We start from the raw sequence: 15,317 nt of genomic DNA, 5'->3' as shown, positions 1-15,317 counted from the left end.
CCAACAAACGGTACTTTTATATTATTATTTGTAACAAGTATAGGTGTGCCGATAGCTTTCTTCAGAAGCATTTCCTGCTTCTCAGAAATATGCATCACAGCACACCAGTTGGTTTTTCTTAGTTATAGCAGCAGTTCCATATACAACAATGCACATTGATTCTTTTAGGTGCATCACCATATGTGGTGGTAACCTTCAAAGAAAATAGGAACATCTATTTGAAGGATATTTGTTTCAGCTCTTCAGAAAAGGACAGACAAAAAAGAATCATCCTACTGACATTTCAAAACCAATAAAGTCAGCACCCTAAAGCATACTTATACAGGACTGACTGGGGGGTGGGAGTGGGAAATAAAACCTCTTGCAATATGAACGCACTTCTCTGGAGAGAAATCTGTCTTTTCACCATGGAGACACTGCTGACAACTCATCCCTGGATACAAACAGGTAGCTACATCATCACTGATGTCCTCGAAGCACTTTTCAGGGGAGGATACATGGTTGGTTCTTTTATATTCTGGGTTGTGGTAGCATGAATGTGGCAAATTTCAAAGCTACAAGAGCCCCAAACCTTTCTGGGTAGAAAAAGCTCATAAGTTTATACTAAAAAAAACCTGTCAGAGCATCTGGTGTTACTTCCTCCAGAGGACCTGCACAGGCAGTAAGTTAAGGCTACAATTTTTTGTCAACACAACAAATTTCCAGTCCACGAAAATTAAAACAAAGGCTAGATTGTCAATTCAGCCAATAATCTATCCAAATTCCGTAGATTATTATATATGATCTGCTGCATTTCAGTATGGAGAATACATGAAATAGTTATTTAAGTATTTTGATACTACAGATTTCTTTGAGCCAAATCGTCGTCACAGAGAAGTGATCAACTTTAAATTCCCAGATGATTAAGGCAACCACCTCTAATTGAACTGAATTGAAATTAAAGCATCAAATATTAAAAAAAAAAAAGGCAAACTTGCATGAGAAGCCTTTAAAAACTGAACATCAGAACAGATTGCCCTTTTTTTTTTAATGTTTTCTGTAATGCAAATTTATATAGAGATAGTTAATTCATGCTTAAATCTTGAAAGATATGATTTTCATTGTTAATTTAGCTGCAACAGGGTTGATATTTTAAATCTTTTTCCATGCTATCACAGCTCTAGAGAGATTATGGAACTTTGTCGCCAAAGCCACGTTTAAAATTCAGCCCCTAGGCAGCACTCGGACATCTTTCAAAGATGTGATTACAACAGGATTTCAGAACTGCATCATGCAGCTGCTAAGCAGACTACCCAGTCTTAAAACCAGCTGAGATACAAAGTGAGATTTAAAATTGATGACTGAGCTCTTTCCACACTGTTACCCTTAAATGGTTACATTATTAAAATATGTTAATACAATGGCAGTTTACAGTGAACTCGGTTCTACGATTTTACAGATTAGTTCGCTGTGTGAGAGGTGCAGTTGCTGACATGCAGTGAAACATGCTTTTTGCAGATGGTCTGCAAGGAATCTGTGTGAGCCTCTCCAATAGGCTATATTTTTGCCCTTTTAAAGGTGTTTTGCAAGAGTGTGCAGCTTTTCTGAAAGCCAGGTCTACTATACATCAGGTCACTTCAGGAAAGAAAGAACCTACAGAAAGCATAGACTCTGCCTCTTGCAGGGAAAATTGGTGCATGACTCTCTGTCATTAATGCATCATTCTCAAGAAGTTAAATGACTCTTTAGTTAATAGCTCTTCATTTCCAAGTGTTTTTCCTCTTACCCTACAGATGTATTGGTTCCGCTCGCCTGGAGAGAAGGTTTGTGAGCGCACTATCATGCTGTTCCTGACAAAGGGACGCTGTCTTGAGCTCCAGCTGGCTCTGTCCTTGGGTCGGACTGTTGCGTTCTCATTAACTGATTCTTCAGTGTTAGTCTCTTTATCAACCTATCAAAAGGAGTTTAATTCATAAGAACTACTATATCCACACACATGCCACTACATAGTTTTTATGTTTTTGGATTTTACAAGCATCGTTATCATCCCATAGGGGATGAAAAAAGACCAGTAGAGAAAACAAAAAGTATCTTGCACGTAACTGAGAGAAGCTACGCTAAGCAAAGAAACAAAAGATTCCCAAAACACGTATAGGGGGGTAGGGGGAAGAAGTCTTTGAACGTAGTCTTTGTACCCAGTGAAATCAAAGCTTTTGAAGAAAGGCTCTTGCTGCCCTGCAAATGGCCTGATGTACCATGGTGCAAACAAGCATTTTGGTTTGCTATTTGAATTCCTCCCCCCCCCCCCCCAAAAAAAAAAAAAAAATTCTGCATTTATATTTAATTTGCTTTGCAGGACAGCAAGCTTCTGCCATACCAGAGACAGTGCCGAAGCACACCCAAAGGGGTGGCTGGGAATGCTGCGCTGCCCAAGTTCTTTCAGGCACGCTGTTGTACGTCCCCCAAGCCCCAGAGCAGGGCTGGTTTATGGCGATCTCCTCCCACTACCGCAGAGCGGAACCAGCTTTGTGAAACCCAGGGAAGAGATATAGCTAAGTCCCCTCCCCGGGGGGGAGGGGAAGGGAAGGCGCTGCCTGGTGCGGTTGCCCCACGCGTCACAGGGGAGCCTCAGGTGCTGACATCCCTGTACACTGCGTGGCCGGTACTCGCATTCAGCAATCATCTCAACAGCAGCGCTAAAACAAGCGCTGTGGCAGCTGCCACGCTCGGTGTTACTGATGTACACTGGGGCATTTTCTTTCACTTGTGTAATTCAATGAGGTTTATTGTTTTGAACATTTAGGTGATAAATACAATGACCTAAACAGCACAACTGCAACCCTGAAAGGATCTGGCATGAGAAAAATCTATACTGTGATTGGTTTTATAGTCAAGCCTGCTACACCTTTGACTCAGTGCCCAGCCCTGGCTTAGCAAAACACTTTGTGTGGGCCTAACCTTCAGAGGTTGTCCCTGATGTGTCCCTTTGTGGAGTTAGGGCTTTGATCTACATTTGGTTGCTACCCAGAAGACTGTCAGTCCTTTTAATTCAAGCCCTTGGCTCATTTGGCATCTTGCCACATTAATTGGAAGTTAATTACAGTTTCTAGCAAGTCCACTGAGGTGTCAAACTTTTTAATGTCATAGATTTGAAGGAACAAGAAGCAATTCTTTGTCTTTTCGCTTTTGCTGTTTTACAGAAGGTACCTGCAGGTCTAATCCACGCAATAGTATTTCATCAAGATTTACTGCACATAGAAAGGTGTCCTAAAATTTTTATTTCTAGGGTATATACTATACAACACCAGGGACGTCTTTATTAAAACTTTACTAAATATTCCACCTTTCTGAAAACACTTTGTTGAAGGCAGAGTTAACAATTTCTAATTCCATAATCTTGTTATGTACAGTATATGGGTGGTTAAACGGTAGAGTTTGATACACATTTTGAAACCTTCTATTTGTAGTCTTTCCTCCTCTTCTCTGCTAAACCAGTTTTTGTATTTCACACCCCAGAATAAAGGGAAGAAATAAGGAAAGTCCCTCATTGGTTTAAAGGTCTTGACTCCTGCTCCACCTTGTTTATTTATTTGAAGGGAAACCCAACAGATGAATCAGGAAAAATAGGAAACAATGAAACAGATGTGCAGAAATATTTCAAATGTGCACAAGTTAAAGTTATGGAACTGCATTTGTATCTTGAATATCCTCTCTACTCAACATAAAAGTGTGAAGATTGGCATTTTTAGTTAATTGACTTAGAAGTTCTGCCTACAACGTCTGTTAAATGTCTATGTACAGTTCAGAAGTGACCACACCGATTTCATTAAACGTATGTTCTGAGAAGTGCTGGTGAAGGCCGTGTCAAATTGTAAATGCTCAGACACGACCAGACTTCTGTAGTTAACTGTTTAGAAGTATTTCTATATATAATCTATATATATCTCTATATAATATTTCTAAACTAAATGAAATCTTCAGGCATAGCAAGATACGGTGGGAACGTGTAATGTAAGATACTCACCAATGTTAGCATTACAGAAGCTTGCTGGCTTTCACAGGCCTCACTGCTGTTCTCTCTGCCCTTGTCTTCATCTGTCTCTGCTGCATGAATGCATAACCCCGTATCACTGGCACAGCTGCCTTCTACTGTGAGCTTAATGCCATCTTCCTCTTCATCCACAATTTCATCAGATGCTTCTGCAAGCATTTCTAACCTGCATGAACAGAAGTAACCCAGGCTTATTCTTGAACTGATACAGGCCACCAGAGAAAGCTACTGGAAGGCCTAGGTTGTTAACAGAACAATTAGGATATTGTAGATCTAAAAGACAAAAGATAAATTGACTACACAAGAGAATGAGATTTCCCCCATCTCCATCTCCTCCAAAAGTACAGCCCTTTCATTAGACTTAGAATAGGAGTAAATGAAAGGTATCATTCAGACATGGACAGTGAAGGGAAAAAAGCAGCTTTACCAGTCTTCCTCAGAGCCCCTTTGCTCCTGTTCTTCCTCTTCCTCATCTTCAGCCAGCTCTTGTTCCACTGCTTCCAGCTCAGCAGATGTCCTTTCCAGCAGAGCTGACACAGCATCCTGCTGACAAGGGAAGATGAAACCAGAACCAAGTGACATATGACATTAGGTAAAAAAAGACAGCTCTTACAAAAGCTGCATTTCCCAGGTGCTCCCTGACACCAGCAAAAACGTGACTCTGATCACAAGCTTAACGGGTTTGAATTCTTCATGTGTAGCACATTAACTGATTGAGATTTACTCTCTTTTATAAACAATGTATTTTTGATTTTTTAAATAATGATAGTGCAATCAAAAATGATCCTCTTGTCCTGTAATATCTTTTCTCTCTCTCCCTCTTATACTTGTAATGTCCCTAGATAGAAAGAGGTTGTTCTTAAAAGTCATATTTTTAATGTAGTTTTCTTTAAGAAGGTATAAAACAGAAATATTTACTTAACTAGAAATAGTAGCATACAATTTGTATATACAACATTTTTGAGTGCAATAACTTTAAGCATGTGAATTCAAATAATAAAAAGCACTTTTTAATAACATTAAACAACATTTAAAACACAGTTGAAGTGTTTCAAAAATTGGAGTCCAGTTCTGCAATTCACTAAGAAGCCTCAGCCCTACTCACACTTCGGAACAAGTTTATAACTCCACATGGGACCTACTCACACAAAGCCACTACATGCAGAAGTGTCTGCAAGACAGGACCTCATACCTTCCAGGGAGGTGGGGGAGGACAAATAAGATATACAAATAATCACAACACAATGGCACAATTAGATTCTATGACTTTTTTCTTGCTAACGCAGCAATAGCCAACACACTGCTCACCAAGTCCAATGAGTCTGATGACTGCTTGTTTAACAGAAACATGGATTCTTCATTTTGTTCCTTGTTTCTTTTGCCAGGAATCTGCTTGCAAGGCAGCAGGTTGTACCACAGAGTACAAGTCTCATCAGAAAATGATAAATCTGCCAGACTGATCTGAGTTCCAGCCTGCACAGAATATGAAACGAGCAGAAAAGTTTAAATTTGTCATTTTCCTGCAAGACAGCTGAAAATTAATTCTACAGTATTTTTCATTTAAGATAGGCAGCATGAATTGGACATGGATTTTAATTCTTTTTTAACTGTGCAATCTTCTATTTCCCCCCCGATTCCAATTTAAGAGAAGAAAAAAAAAAAAGGAATACATGAAAGGTTTCTCATATTGCCCATTCTGCCATTTTTAATTTCAGCCTGCATAATTTCTCCCCATGTGCACACACACAAAACCCTCTCCATCACCATAATGCACACAAAACATTTATCTGCTTTCTGTAGCATTCAATAATGAAAAGCTGTGGCAGTGAAACCTGTAGCATCAACTTACAAAACAGCAAGTCTTCACTGAAAAGTCAATTTTTCAGTTGTTCCACCACAAAAATCATTGCTGCAGCAAACAATGACAGATGACTCTGTTCGGTTTAACCAGTGAAGAAGCAGATGAAATGACAGTAAAGGACATTAAGAAACCCGTTCGTGCAGACGAGCACGGACATCCACTGAGTTGGCACTCTGGGAAAGCTTATAAGTGCTGGTGCTTGGGCTGTGCCTTGGCAATTAAAATCCTCTTTTCTTTGGTAAAACAAAAGATCTCAGGGCCACTGGGCCGAGCACATAGCTCGTGCCAAGACTCTGGTCACGTTGCCCAGGGCTCTCTGCTTGGGGCGCTCCTCACAACTCTTTCTTTTGATGGGGTGATTAACCTCTACCTCTGTGGGTTTTTTCCACCTTTTGTATCCTGCATTCTGTTACATTTTTTGTTCTGCGGCCGTTCCCTTAACCTGAGGGGAAACCTTTTGGTTTTCTTCACATCAGACAAGCTGATAAGTTCAGGCACTAACCCACTGAGAAAGGCCAGCACATTCCCCAGGCATTACGTTAACTTCTACACTTTTGAAACTGAGAGGCTGTTTCCAGCAGCCTGGGCTGATGAAGCCCGTCAGACACCAATTTCAGCATCTCTTCGTGGTGTTATAACTGAAAGTCTCACTGTGCTACTAAGTTCGACTCATGGTGAAAACCAAAACTGAGTCGTACTAGGCAGCACAAGAGTAATTTGAAAGTAAATGAAGCATCACTAGTTACATGATGATCACAATTAGCAACAGAAGAAAAAAAAAAAAAACACAAACCAAAACCCAGTTTCCCATATGCTGGTTTATAAACATCATGCCTTTTTATTATTACTACAAGTCAAAGACGAAAAAGGTGGATCTAATGTAAACTACAATGTGCAAAACTTTAATTTGCTTTTCATGACAAATTGTGATAATGAAGGTTTGCATTGATTTTGTGCACATATTGTGGACTGGATTCAGCTTTTACTTTAAAATCTAGCTGGTGTAATGTTGCAGTGAAGTTTCTTATGGTTTTTATATATATAAATATATATATATTTTTATATACATAAACTGCAAAACTGAAATACCAATCTGTAATTGAAGGGTTAAAGTAATGTGGGGTCTGAATCACCACAACACCTTCTAAAGCTTCCATCCAAGGTTAGAGTATGTATCTGAAATTTCAGAGAAAGGTAGTATTTTAAAATTACAAAAACAGCCAAGATAAGCCTCACAATTTTTCACCAAGTAGTGTGGAATTGTAGCAGCTCTGACGGCCAGAATAGGCAGGCTCAATATAAACAAACGCATGCCAAAAAAAAGCCAGTAATAGAACTGCATACCAAGCATTCCTCCCGACGACTTCTGCTGACGGCACAAACATCCACTCTCAATGTCTTCTGTAGCAACGTTACATGGGAAATGGCTACTCTGAATATCTCGTTGAATAAAATGGTTTCCACGGCAGGATGAACTTTAGTGCGGAAGAGACAGCTGATATCAGTTGAGGATGGAAGCACTGCTACTCTAATATACCTGCAGGAAGCAAAACAAAGAACTTTTACCTGCGTTTAAACTAGTGGATGATGCATGATAGAAAATGACCCCATCAACTAAAGGAGAACTGCATGGTGAGATAAGAAACAGCAATAAATCAGAGGTGGGACAAAAAAAGAGGTAGAAAAGAGAAAAGAGGCTGAGAAACTCCTCCTGTCCCTTGCATATACATTTCCCCAAATGGTGTTTCTATGCTTTGGGAAGGTAGTAATGAAAGAGGTAGTTATTTCTGTCTCTATCCAAATTTATCTTCTGATTTAGTATTGAGAACACTGAAAATCATGTCACAGACAGAAAGAAACATTATCTTAATGGTAATTAAAAAAGATAGAAAATTGGGGAAAAAAAAAAAGGAGTGAAGATAAACATTAAACTCTTAAGAATGATGCAAACAACACCGAAAAGCAGTGCCATTTCTTTTCATTCTGAAAAGTAATCAGAGAACTAATCAAACAGAACACTAGGACAAAGGATAAAGAAAATAGCTAGGTGTATGGCAAAACCATAGCTCCTAGAGATCAATTAATAATTAACTGTAATATATTAAGCAAGACTTAGAAGAATGCGGCTTACAAGCCTAAACTTCAGCACAGGGAGTATCTTGAAATTGTTATGTAAGTGCATTTTTGTTATATAACAAATATTAATGGACACTATGCAGCTCAAAGGAATACTACCTCTCCTGCAGTTCTCCCTTTAGAAGTAGCTTCAGGGACTCAAGACGTTCTTAAGGCAATTCGTCTGTGTTACCTATCTAGTGCACAACTTATCATACACATAAACACAGTGTACTTCTGGCTTTATATTTTTTCTATGCCTCTGCATTAACCTATTTCTGGCATTGACTTTAAAGACAAATTTACATTCACTGTAGAATAGAATGCAATGATGCTAGCTAAACCAAGAAGAATGAAAAAGCAAGCCAAGAAAAACCATTTGAGAAATAAATATCCTCTTCTCCAAATTTTAGTACTGTTAGCTATTTTCCGGTAATTGCTTTGTACATACTGCTAATGCTCTTAATGGGTTTTAGTTTTACGTGAATTAAACCAGAAGTAATCAGGTGTGGGAGAAGTTTGGTTTTGTTATTTGAATTTGGGCATAGCCTTTGTTCCCAGTTATGCCCACCCTTCTCGGGGCAAAGAGCAAGATCCAAGTTTGGCTGGAATGCGCAGGCTGGATAGCAGGTAACCGGCGCTTTGACAAACCAACCCCTAAGTTAAGCGGCGGTGACAATGTAATTCCCGCAATGCTGCCGCTCTAGAATTCACATCAACGTAGGTGAGTTGCATAATCTACTGGAAGCGGCCTTTTTAATACATTAACCAATACAATTAGGAAACAGAAAAGTAGTAAAAATAGTAGATGAAGTACGTTAAAAGTATATTTAAAAGGTGGTTCATTGGAGCTTTCTTAGGTAGCCAATTTATTGGCATCAAGTCAGAATGAGGGGTAAAACAGAGAAACAAAGCATAAACTGCTCACCAGTTTTGCTTTACAAGCATGCTTACTTTCATTTTAATAATAATAATAAAAAAATTAAATTGTCAACCAAGGCCTCAAACTTTGCTGTGATACACTTTTGACTTTGCTACTGATCAAAAATGACCGTGACACATTAAACATTCAACTAGGCTATGCCTGCTCTAAAAGTAAAGTTTTTACATATATTGTGGAAACAGAAATTTAGAAGTCCTCATGTAAAAACTAGTCCTCTATGTGGAAATATTCCAAGTACCACCAATATACCCAATTTGATATTCTAGAAAATACAGGTATGACCTTACATCATTTTTCAACCCCATTTTTTACCACTGTACATACGTGTACAGTACATACACACATTCATACAACGACAAGTGACAGAAAAATTGCAAATTGCAAGGTCCTTCCTTTACCCTGTCCTTTCCTCTTCCTCCTCCTCATTTTGGGCAGTTTCAGTTTTATTTAGTCTTTTTAGCAGGATCTCTGGTCTTCTGCACTGAAGATGCCTAAGTGCTATTCAGAAGTACGTATGTTAATTCATAAAAAAAACACCAGCTATGACCTAACTTTTTCTCGCAGAACGTTTTGCTGACATCCTTATTCATATTCTACATTATCTGCTTTCCCATCTCATCTGTGCTGATTTACTCTTCTACTCTTTCTACATTCTTGTGCTAAATGCTGGTTGACCTGGAAGGGCAGCAAGGGGAATGGAGAAGGTAAGAGAAGGAAGAATAGTATCACAGAATGGTATAGGTTGGAAGGACCTCTAGAGATCATTTATTATGAAAAAGCATACCAAAAAACCCCATCCCAGGCCTGTATCCCTATACATCCTTTCCCTATTCGCTTGCTTCATATTGATTTGTCAATCCAATTCAAGGTGACCAGGGGAGGAGGGCAGCAAAAGCATAAACCACCAAAAAAATTTTTTTCCCCAGGGATTGATTCTGTTCCAACACTAATCCTATTAAGGTTCCTAACAGCTTGTTGAGCTCGTTTTCCAGTCTGTAAAATAGTTTGCTCAAGTACAACTATCCCCAAGGACTCAAGGTAAGCTGTGACTATTTGTACAGACAGGAGTTTTAGATTAGAATGTCTGTAGTAGTATTTTCTTATTCAGTCATTTTTGGTTGTTTCAGACACATAAACATTACAATAGAAATTGTATTTGTCCTGTTTTCCAATACAGCACAAGAACTAATTCTTAACAGATGTCCAGCTCCAGTTATTAGGGATGGTACAACTCTGTGTGCCTGTGCTTGACCATTTGCAACTTAAGTTACCCCTTACCTTTAAGGGTTCACTTAAAAGACAAACACATGCTATTTTAACATCATTTTAAATCAATATGGCACAAAAATGTATAAAGACAATATTTTGAGCTGAAAAAATTGCAATAGAAAAGTATCAAAAAAAATTTTTAATAGATATGTAATTGCAAAACTATAAAACTTTTACATATACTAAACTATCATTTTAAAAATCCCTTTTTGTTCCCCTTTAGCACAATGTGCAAATTTCCAAGTAATTTATTTTTCTGGAAGCATTAATGGAATCTGTAAAGCTAAACCCCACTACAGTTTGAAAAGTTATATACATAGTTTAGCGTTGTTAAGCAGTAAATCAATCCATTCCTTTGGAGAACTTGCACAATTTATTATTTTACTCTCATATTTCAACATTACTAGTTAGTGATTGTTTGACTTACACTTTAGAGCCAAAGGGGAGAGAAAACGCTGGAAGATTTCTGAGCCGGACTACAATTACCACAAAACTTGAATTGCTGGGGTCATATCTGTCAAATAAAGGACAACATGAGGCCAGCTTACTATTTGCATTTACACATGAACAGAAACGTCCCCTCTGCTGGTGACTCACCTGAGTCCTATTTGTACCTGGGCAGCCTCTAGAATTGTTGTATCATCTTCACTGTATACAACGTCCTCAGTTTCATTTGGTCTAGGGCAAACAGGCAAATACTTGATAGTTAGGAAAATTATAGTTAACTTTTGGCAATAATGGAGGTATGTGTATACCAAATATATTACATTAGCCTAAACAGGCTGATTTAATTGCAGCATGCAGCCCAAATGAGAATTTCAGAACCTACATGGTAGCCACTCATGTTTTAGAATAGTTGCTGCCTAGACAGTTTGAGAGCTTCACTAAATGGCTCAGAAAGGCCTTAGGCTGATTACTGAAGCAGGCCAGACTGAGGCAAAATAAAAACTAACGGCATTTTCCTGTACATACGTAGTATTTCTCCTCTATCCCCTTGAATACAAAATTGCAAACTCAAGTTTCTAAGAAACACCTAAGCTGGATATGGAATAGCGCTACTGAGAACATTCGAGAAGGCTCTTCATTGCACAGCTCTGTACAACGAAGAGGTTTCTGTGCAAGCAAGCACAGCATCTTTCTACTGAGTCCGTTCTCAGAAGCATTCAAAGAACCAATAGGCTCAAGTCTCACAGCTGAAGAGCCACACTGTATAAACGAGTCCTTTGCGTTCAGCAACTTAAGGCAGGGGAGGAAATAAATATACCCTATCAAATTAGCCAGCAGCCATAAAACGAATAGTGAAAAGGAAACCTCTAAACGTAGTCTCTCAAAATAACAATGTCATGTCTTGATAAGGTATGGGCGGATGCATTTTCTGGGTGGTTTGAGTGAGAATATGGTTTAGTAGGTTTCAATGACTTTTAAAGCTCGATGTTGACTGTTGAGATCACTAAACAACAGTCAAAGTGGGAGATGTGGAGAATGACACAGACATCCACCCATACCTTATCAAGGCATGACATCATTATTTGGAGAGACTACATTTAGATTGAATGAGATTGAATGGTTACTGTAATACTTCAGCTCAGTTGAAAACCCTTTTGTACTTGGTCTCCTCTATTTTTATTACCTTTTAATTTGTGAAAGGCTTGACAAGTAGAAGTACTTTTAACAGAGGCCAATAAAGCCATAATGTCAGAAATACACTGAAACTGAGGTGAAAAATAAAGATTTTAGTTTCTCTCACAGTTTGCAATATTCTTATAGAATAGACTGCTATTCAGTCTAAAGCTCATTGTTCTCCCTGCCAAGAAACGGACAATTCTGCACAAACTAGAATGAGGAATCTGGCAGAATCCATTTTTTTGTCATAAGGAAGAAACAGTAAATACGTTTCTTCCTCTATCCTGCTCACCACAGTGAAGCATAAATATTAAAACATAACTTGGTTTATTTTAATACCAACATTACCTTGAGGATTTTCTCATCTTTTCTATATTTTCTATCTTTTCTCATCTTTTCTTCTCATCTATCCTTTTTAAAAAGGAAAATATTCAAGCAAAGTACTATTCAATCATTTGATTACAACTATTTAAACAAAACAAGAAGTAATACAAGTCACTCTGAGCAGTTTCAATACAGCAACATGGCAGAGCCCTTATAGTTAAATACAACATGTCTGCTAGGAAACAGTTTTATTAAGAAAAACCAGGAGTAGAAAATAGTACTAATCATAGCAGCCAAATTATAGAAAAGCTGTAATGTCAATGTCTTACCTTTTAAGAAAGTAATTATAAAACTCAAATTTTTTGTCAATGTGCTTTTCTTTCAATGTGAAACTGCAAAATGTTTATAAAAGGGCAAGACTGATAAGCTGCTTATACTGATATAACTGCTTATAGATATTTATTCTTTTGATGGAAAGAGTTGCATTATTTCTCCAACCTACTGTTTCACAGAAGCTTCATATACACCACTATCTCCAGCTACAGACTCATCAGACACGGCAGCAGATACACAAGCTGTTTTCTCCTCAAGCAGGTGACTAGCTGCTCTTCTTGGTAAGTCAACACCTAAGAGAAGAATGAAAATTAGCCCAACAGATTAATCATCAGGAAAAGAAAAGTGCATGGCTTAGAAAGTTGTCAAGTTGAAAGCAGTGACCCTTAACTGAGCATCACAGAGTAGTTTCGTTCCACATCATTAAGCATTCTGAGACGGTGTTACTGTTATCGCGTATTCTGGCTAGGGATTTATATGTCCAAACTGATGAACTTGAAAATGTACAACTACTATTCCTTTCCAAAAATACAGGCTTCTATCATCACCTATGTCACTTCAGCTAATTATTATCCCTCGTTATCTTCATTATTAAACCTCATTATCCTGAGCTTTGAACCTGTATTTGCCATCTTCACATTCTGCGCTGTAGTGACACTTCAGCTACATGCAAAGTGATTGCCTACTGTTTATTAAAAATTCAGAACTCGGAGAGATGCCCCTCTCCCCAGTGATATAACTGCTAGAAATGAAAAATCCCCTCTGGTTTACTATCATCAACAACTTTTTATGCTACAGAGTCTTTACTATCAACTACTACTTAACTTTAATCTTCAACTCGTATTTATATGCTAGTGTCCTGCAGTGAAGAGCAGTGTTCACCGAAAGCCACATTCTGCAGCATAATAAGTTGAGGGCCTACGGAGTACTTTTATCTGCAAAGCAGTGAGGATATTGGTATGCATTACACTCCCCACCTGAATCATGACTTTACATCTTGTTAAGATGTTTAAAATTTAAGGCTTCAGATTAGATGATTGATTGCCGCATTTCTGCTTTTATTTGTGGCAGTAGGAATGCTTTTTCCTTGATGATGAAGTGCTCTTTCCCTTCCCCCCCACCCTGTGAGGGGTGAAGGTGATGACATGATTTATTGATTACCCTTAGGAATTACCACAGCAGCCTGAATTGACTTTGACAATGACAGAGGCTGACTGTGGAAGAACTACACGATATTCCAACTTGGTTGCTGACAGCAGGGACCTGTACGGAGGAGTAAATATATGTATGGTTCACCTGTACAGAAAAGCTAGAGACAGACAGATGAGCAAGTGAGCACTTCATCTAAAGAATGAATTTAGATTACGATACAAAAACATTAGCTCTACTGTCTACAGATATGTTTGTCTGTCCACGTTAAGATTCTTACAGCTTTGTAAAACTTAAGTGTTTGAGATGAAATTTCCATGCAGGTTTTATGCCTCAGGCTGAGTATGTTGGAAAACCTTCCCATTCAGCATCACAGCAGTTCCAAGAATGAAATTAGTGAGCAGAAACACTGAGCCCATCCCAGCTCTGTGCCTCACTTCTGATGTTCTGAAGTCTCACCAGGAGGCCCATTTTACTGTGGAAACTAGCAGTATGGGAAGCCTAATTAATTAATTTCTGCCGTTTCAAAATCCAAGTGCTTGTTTTGGCCGCCTTAATACAGATTTTAAAATAATTTATATCATATACATGACCCTACATGAAGAAGTAAGTATCAGTGTGAAGAATAAAAATATGTATTTATATTGTAAAATCATAACTGCTTTTAGACTTTAAAATGCCCTGACACAATCCAGAATAACAGGTCCTCAAAGAGCTCTAAAATATTAGATAACCATATGGTGCCTTTGAAAATGATATAAAGAAACAAGTATTCACAAAAAAAAAGTCTGAATTAATTTCTGATACCTCACAGCCCAATGTATGCCTGAATTCCAAACCATCTTAAATTCAGTTCTCAGGCTAGATGATTCTCAGTCAGATGACAAAGAAAGAAAGAAATTTTTAAGTTGGAAAAGATATACTGCTGGAATATGGGCAGGAAAATCAATTGTTTTTCCATCTTCAATCAGAGAGTTCCAAAGCAAAGGGACTACAGTGTTCCACTATGCTGAAAGACAAAGGGCAAGATGACATAGAAGGCAAAATAAAAGCTCTAAATCCCTTTTCATGTTTTTCCACTTTACATTTCACAGGTTCAGACCATTAGGACTTCAGTCAATTTCTATCTATCCGTCTTTCTGCACAGTTAGAGTAGAGAGGGGAGTCCCAACTTATAGTATGTACACTGTACATTTCTCTTCTGATGCCGCATTACTATCACTCTGGTCAATACTGAGATTACTCGAGTACTGCAATAAAGTTAAGCTAATTAACAAACAAATGCTACAGCAATTTCTTGTCATAAAAAAATGTAAAGTGCTTATTAAAATATCTCTCCCTATATATATTTCCAACTACTTTTTAAAAATGGGCAAGATCCCAGGGCAAGGGTTTAAGCTTAGCAACAAAACTGGACAATGCACTCTCTAGCTAGGTTATCCTGTTTATTCTAAGACACCCAAACTTAGCCACTTCTCTATCAGCTCAGATCCAGAAATGTGGAACTGGGAACGCTAAGCCTTTGGACATTAACGCACCATGTCATTACACGCTCTTCTTCTACAAAAGTGTATAAAAATATATTTACAAGAGTTTCCCTGGAAAAAAAAAAAAGAAGCCCTTCCTCTCTGGGTTCACAATAATTGGGCATTCGGGATTCATTTCTTAGA

At 38.2% G+C, this 15,317-nt stretch overlaps 1 protein-coding gene across 4 annotated transcripts in view; it reads right to left on the bottom strand.

The window, feature by feature from the left end:
* WWC2 (WW and C2 domain containing 2) overlaps positions 1–15,317 on the bottom strand; it is a 109,907-nt gene that overhangs the window by 13,431 nt on the left and 81,159 nt on the right. For 2 of the 4 annotated variants that reach the window (XM_068942573.1, XM_068942575.1), the window contains exons 12-19: positions 12,668–12,791; positions 10,816–10,896; positions 10,646–10,732; positions 7,236–7,428; positions 5,339–5,503; positions 4,458–4,576; positions 4,004–4,196; positions 1,766–1,930 (exon numbers count right to left, since the gene is read on the bottom strand). In XM_068942573.1, coding sequence (XP_068798674.1) covers positions 1,766–1,930; positions 4,004–4,196; positions 4,458–4,576; positions 5,339–5,503; positions 7,236–7,428; positions 10,646–10,732; positions 10,816–10,896; positions 12,668–12,791 — 1,127 coding nt within the window. The remainder of the gene's footprint in view (positions 1–1,765; positions 1,931–4,003; positions 4,197–4,457; positions 4,577–5,338; positions 5,504–7,235; positions 7,429–10,645; positions 10,733–10,815; positions 10,897–12,667; positions 12,792–15,317) is intronic. The other 2 variants (XM_068942576.1, XM_068942574.1) reach the window with 1 other exon arrangement.

Source organism: Struthio camelus, chromosome 4, assembly GCF_040807025.1.
Source record: "Struthio camelus isolate bStrCam1 chromosome 4, bStrCam1.hap1, whole genome shotgun sequence".
In the NCBI taxonomy this organism is placed as follows: domain Eukaryota; kingdom Metazoa; phylum Chordata; class Aves; order Struthioniformes; family Struthionidae; genus Struthio; species Struthio camelus.
Note: the sequence above shows the minus strand (reverse complement) of the source record. Positions and strands in the feature narration are given on the sequence as shown.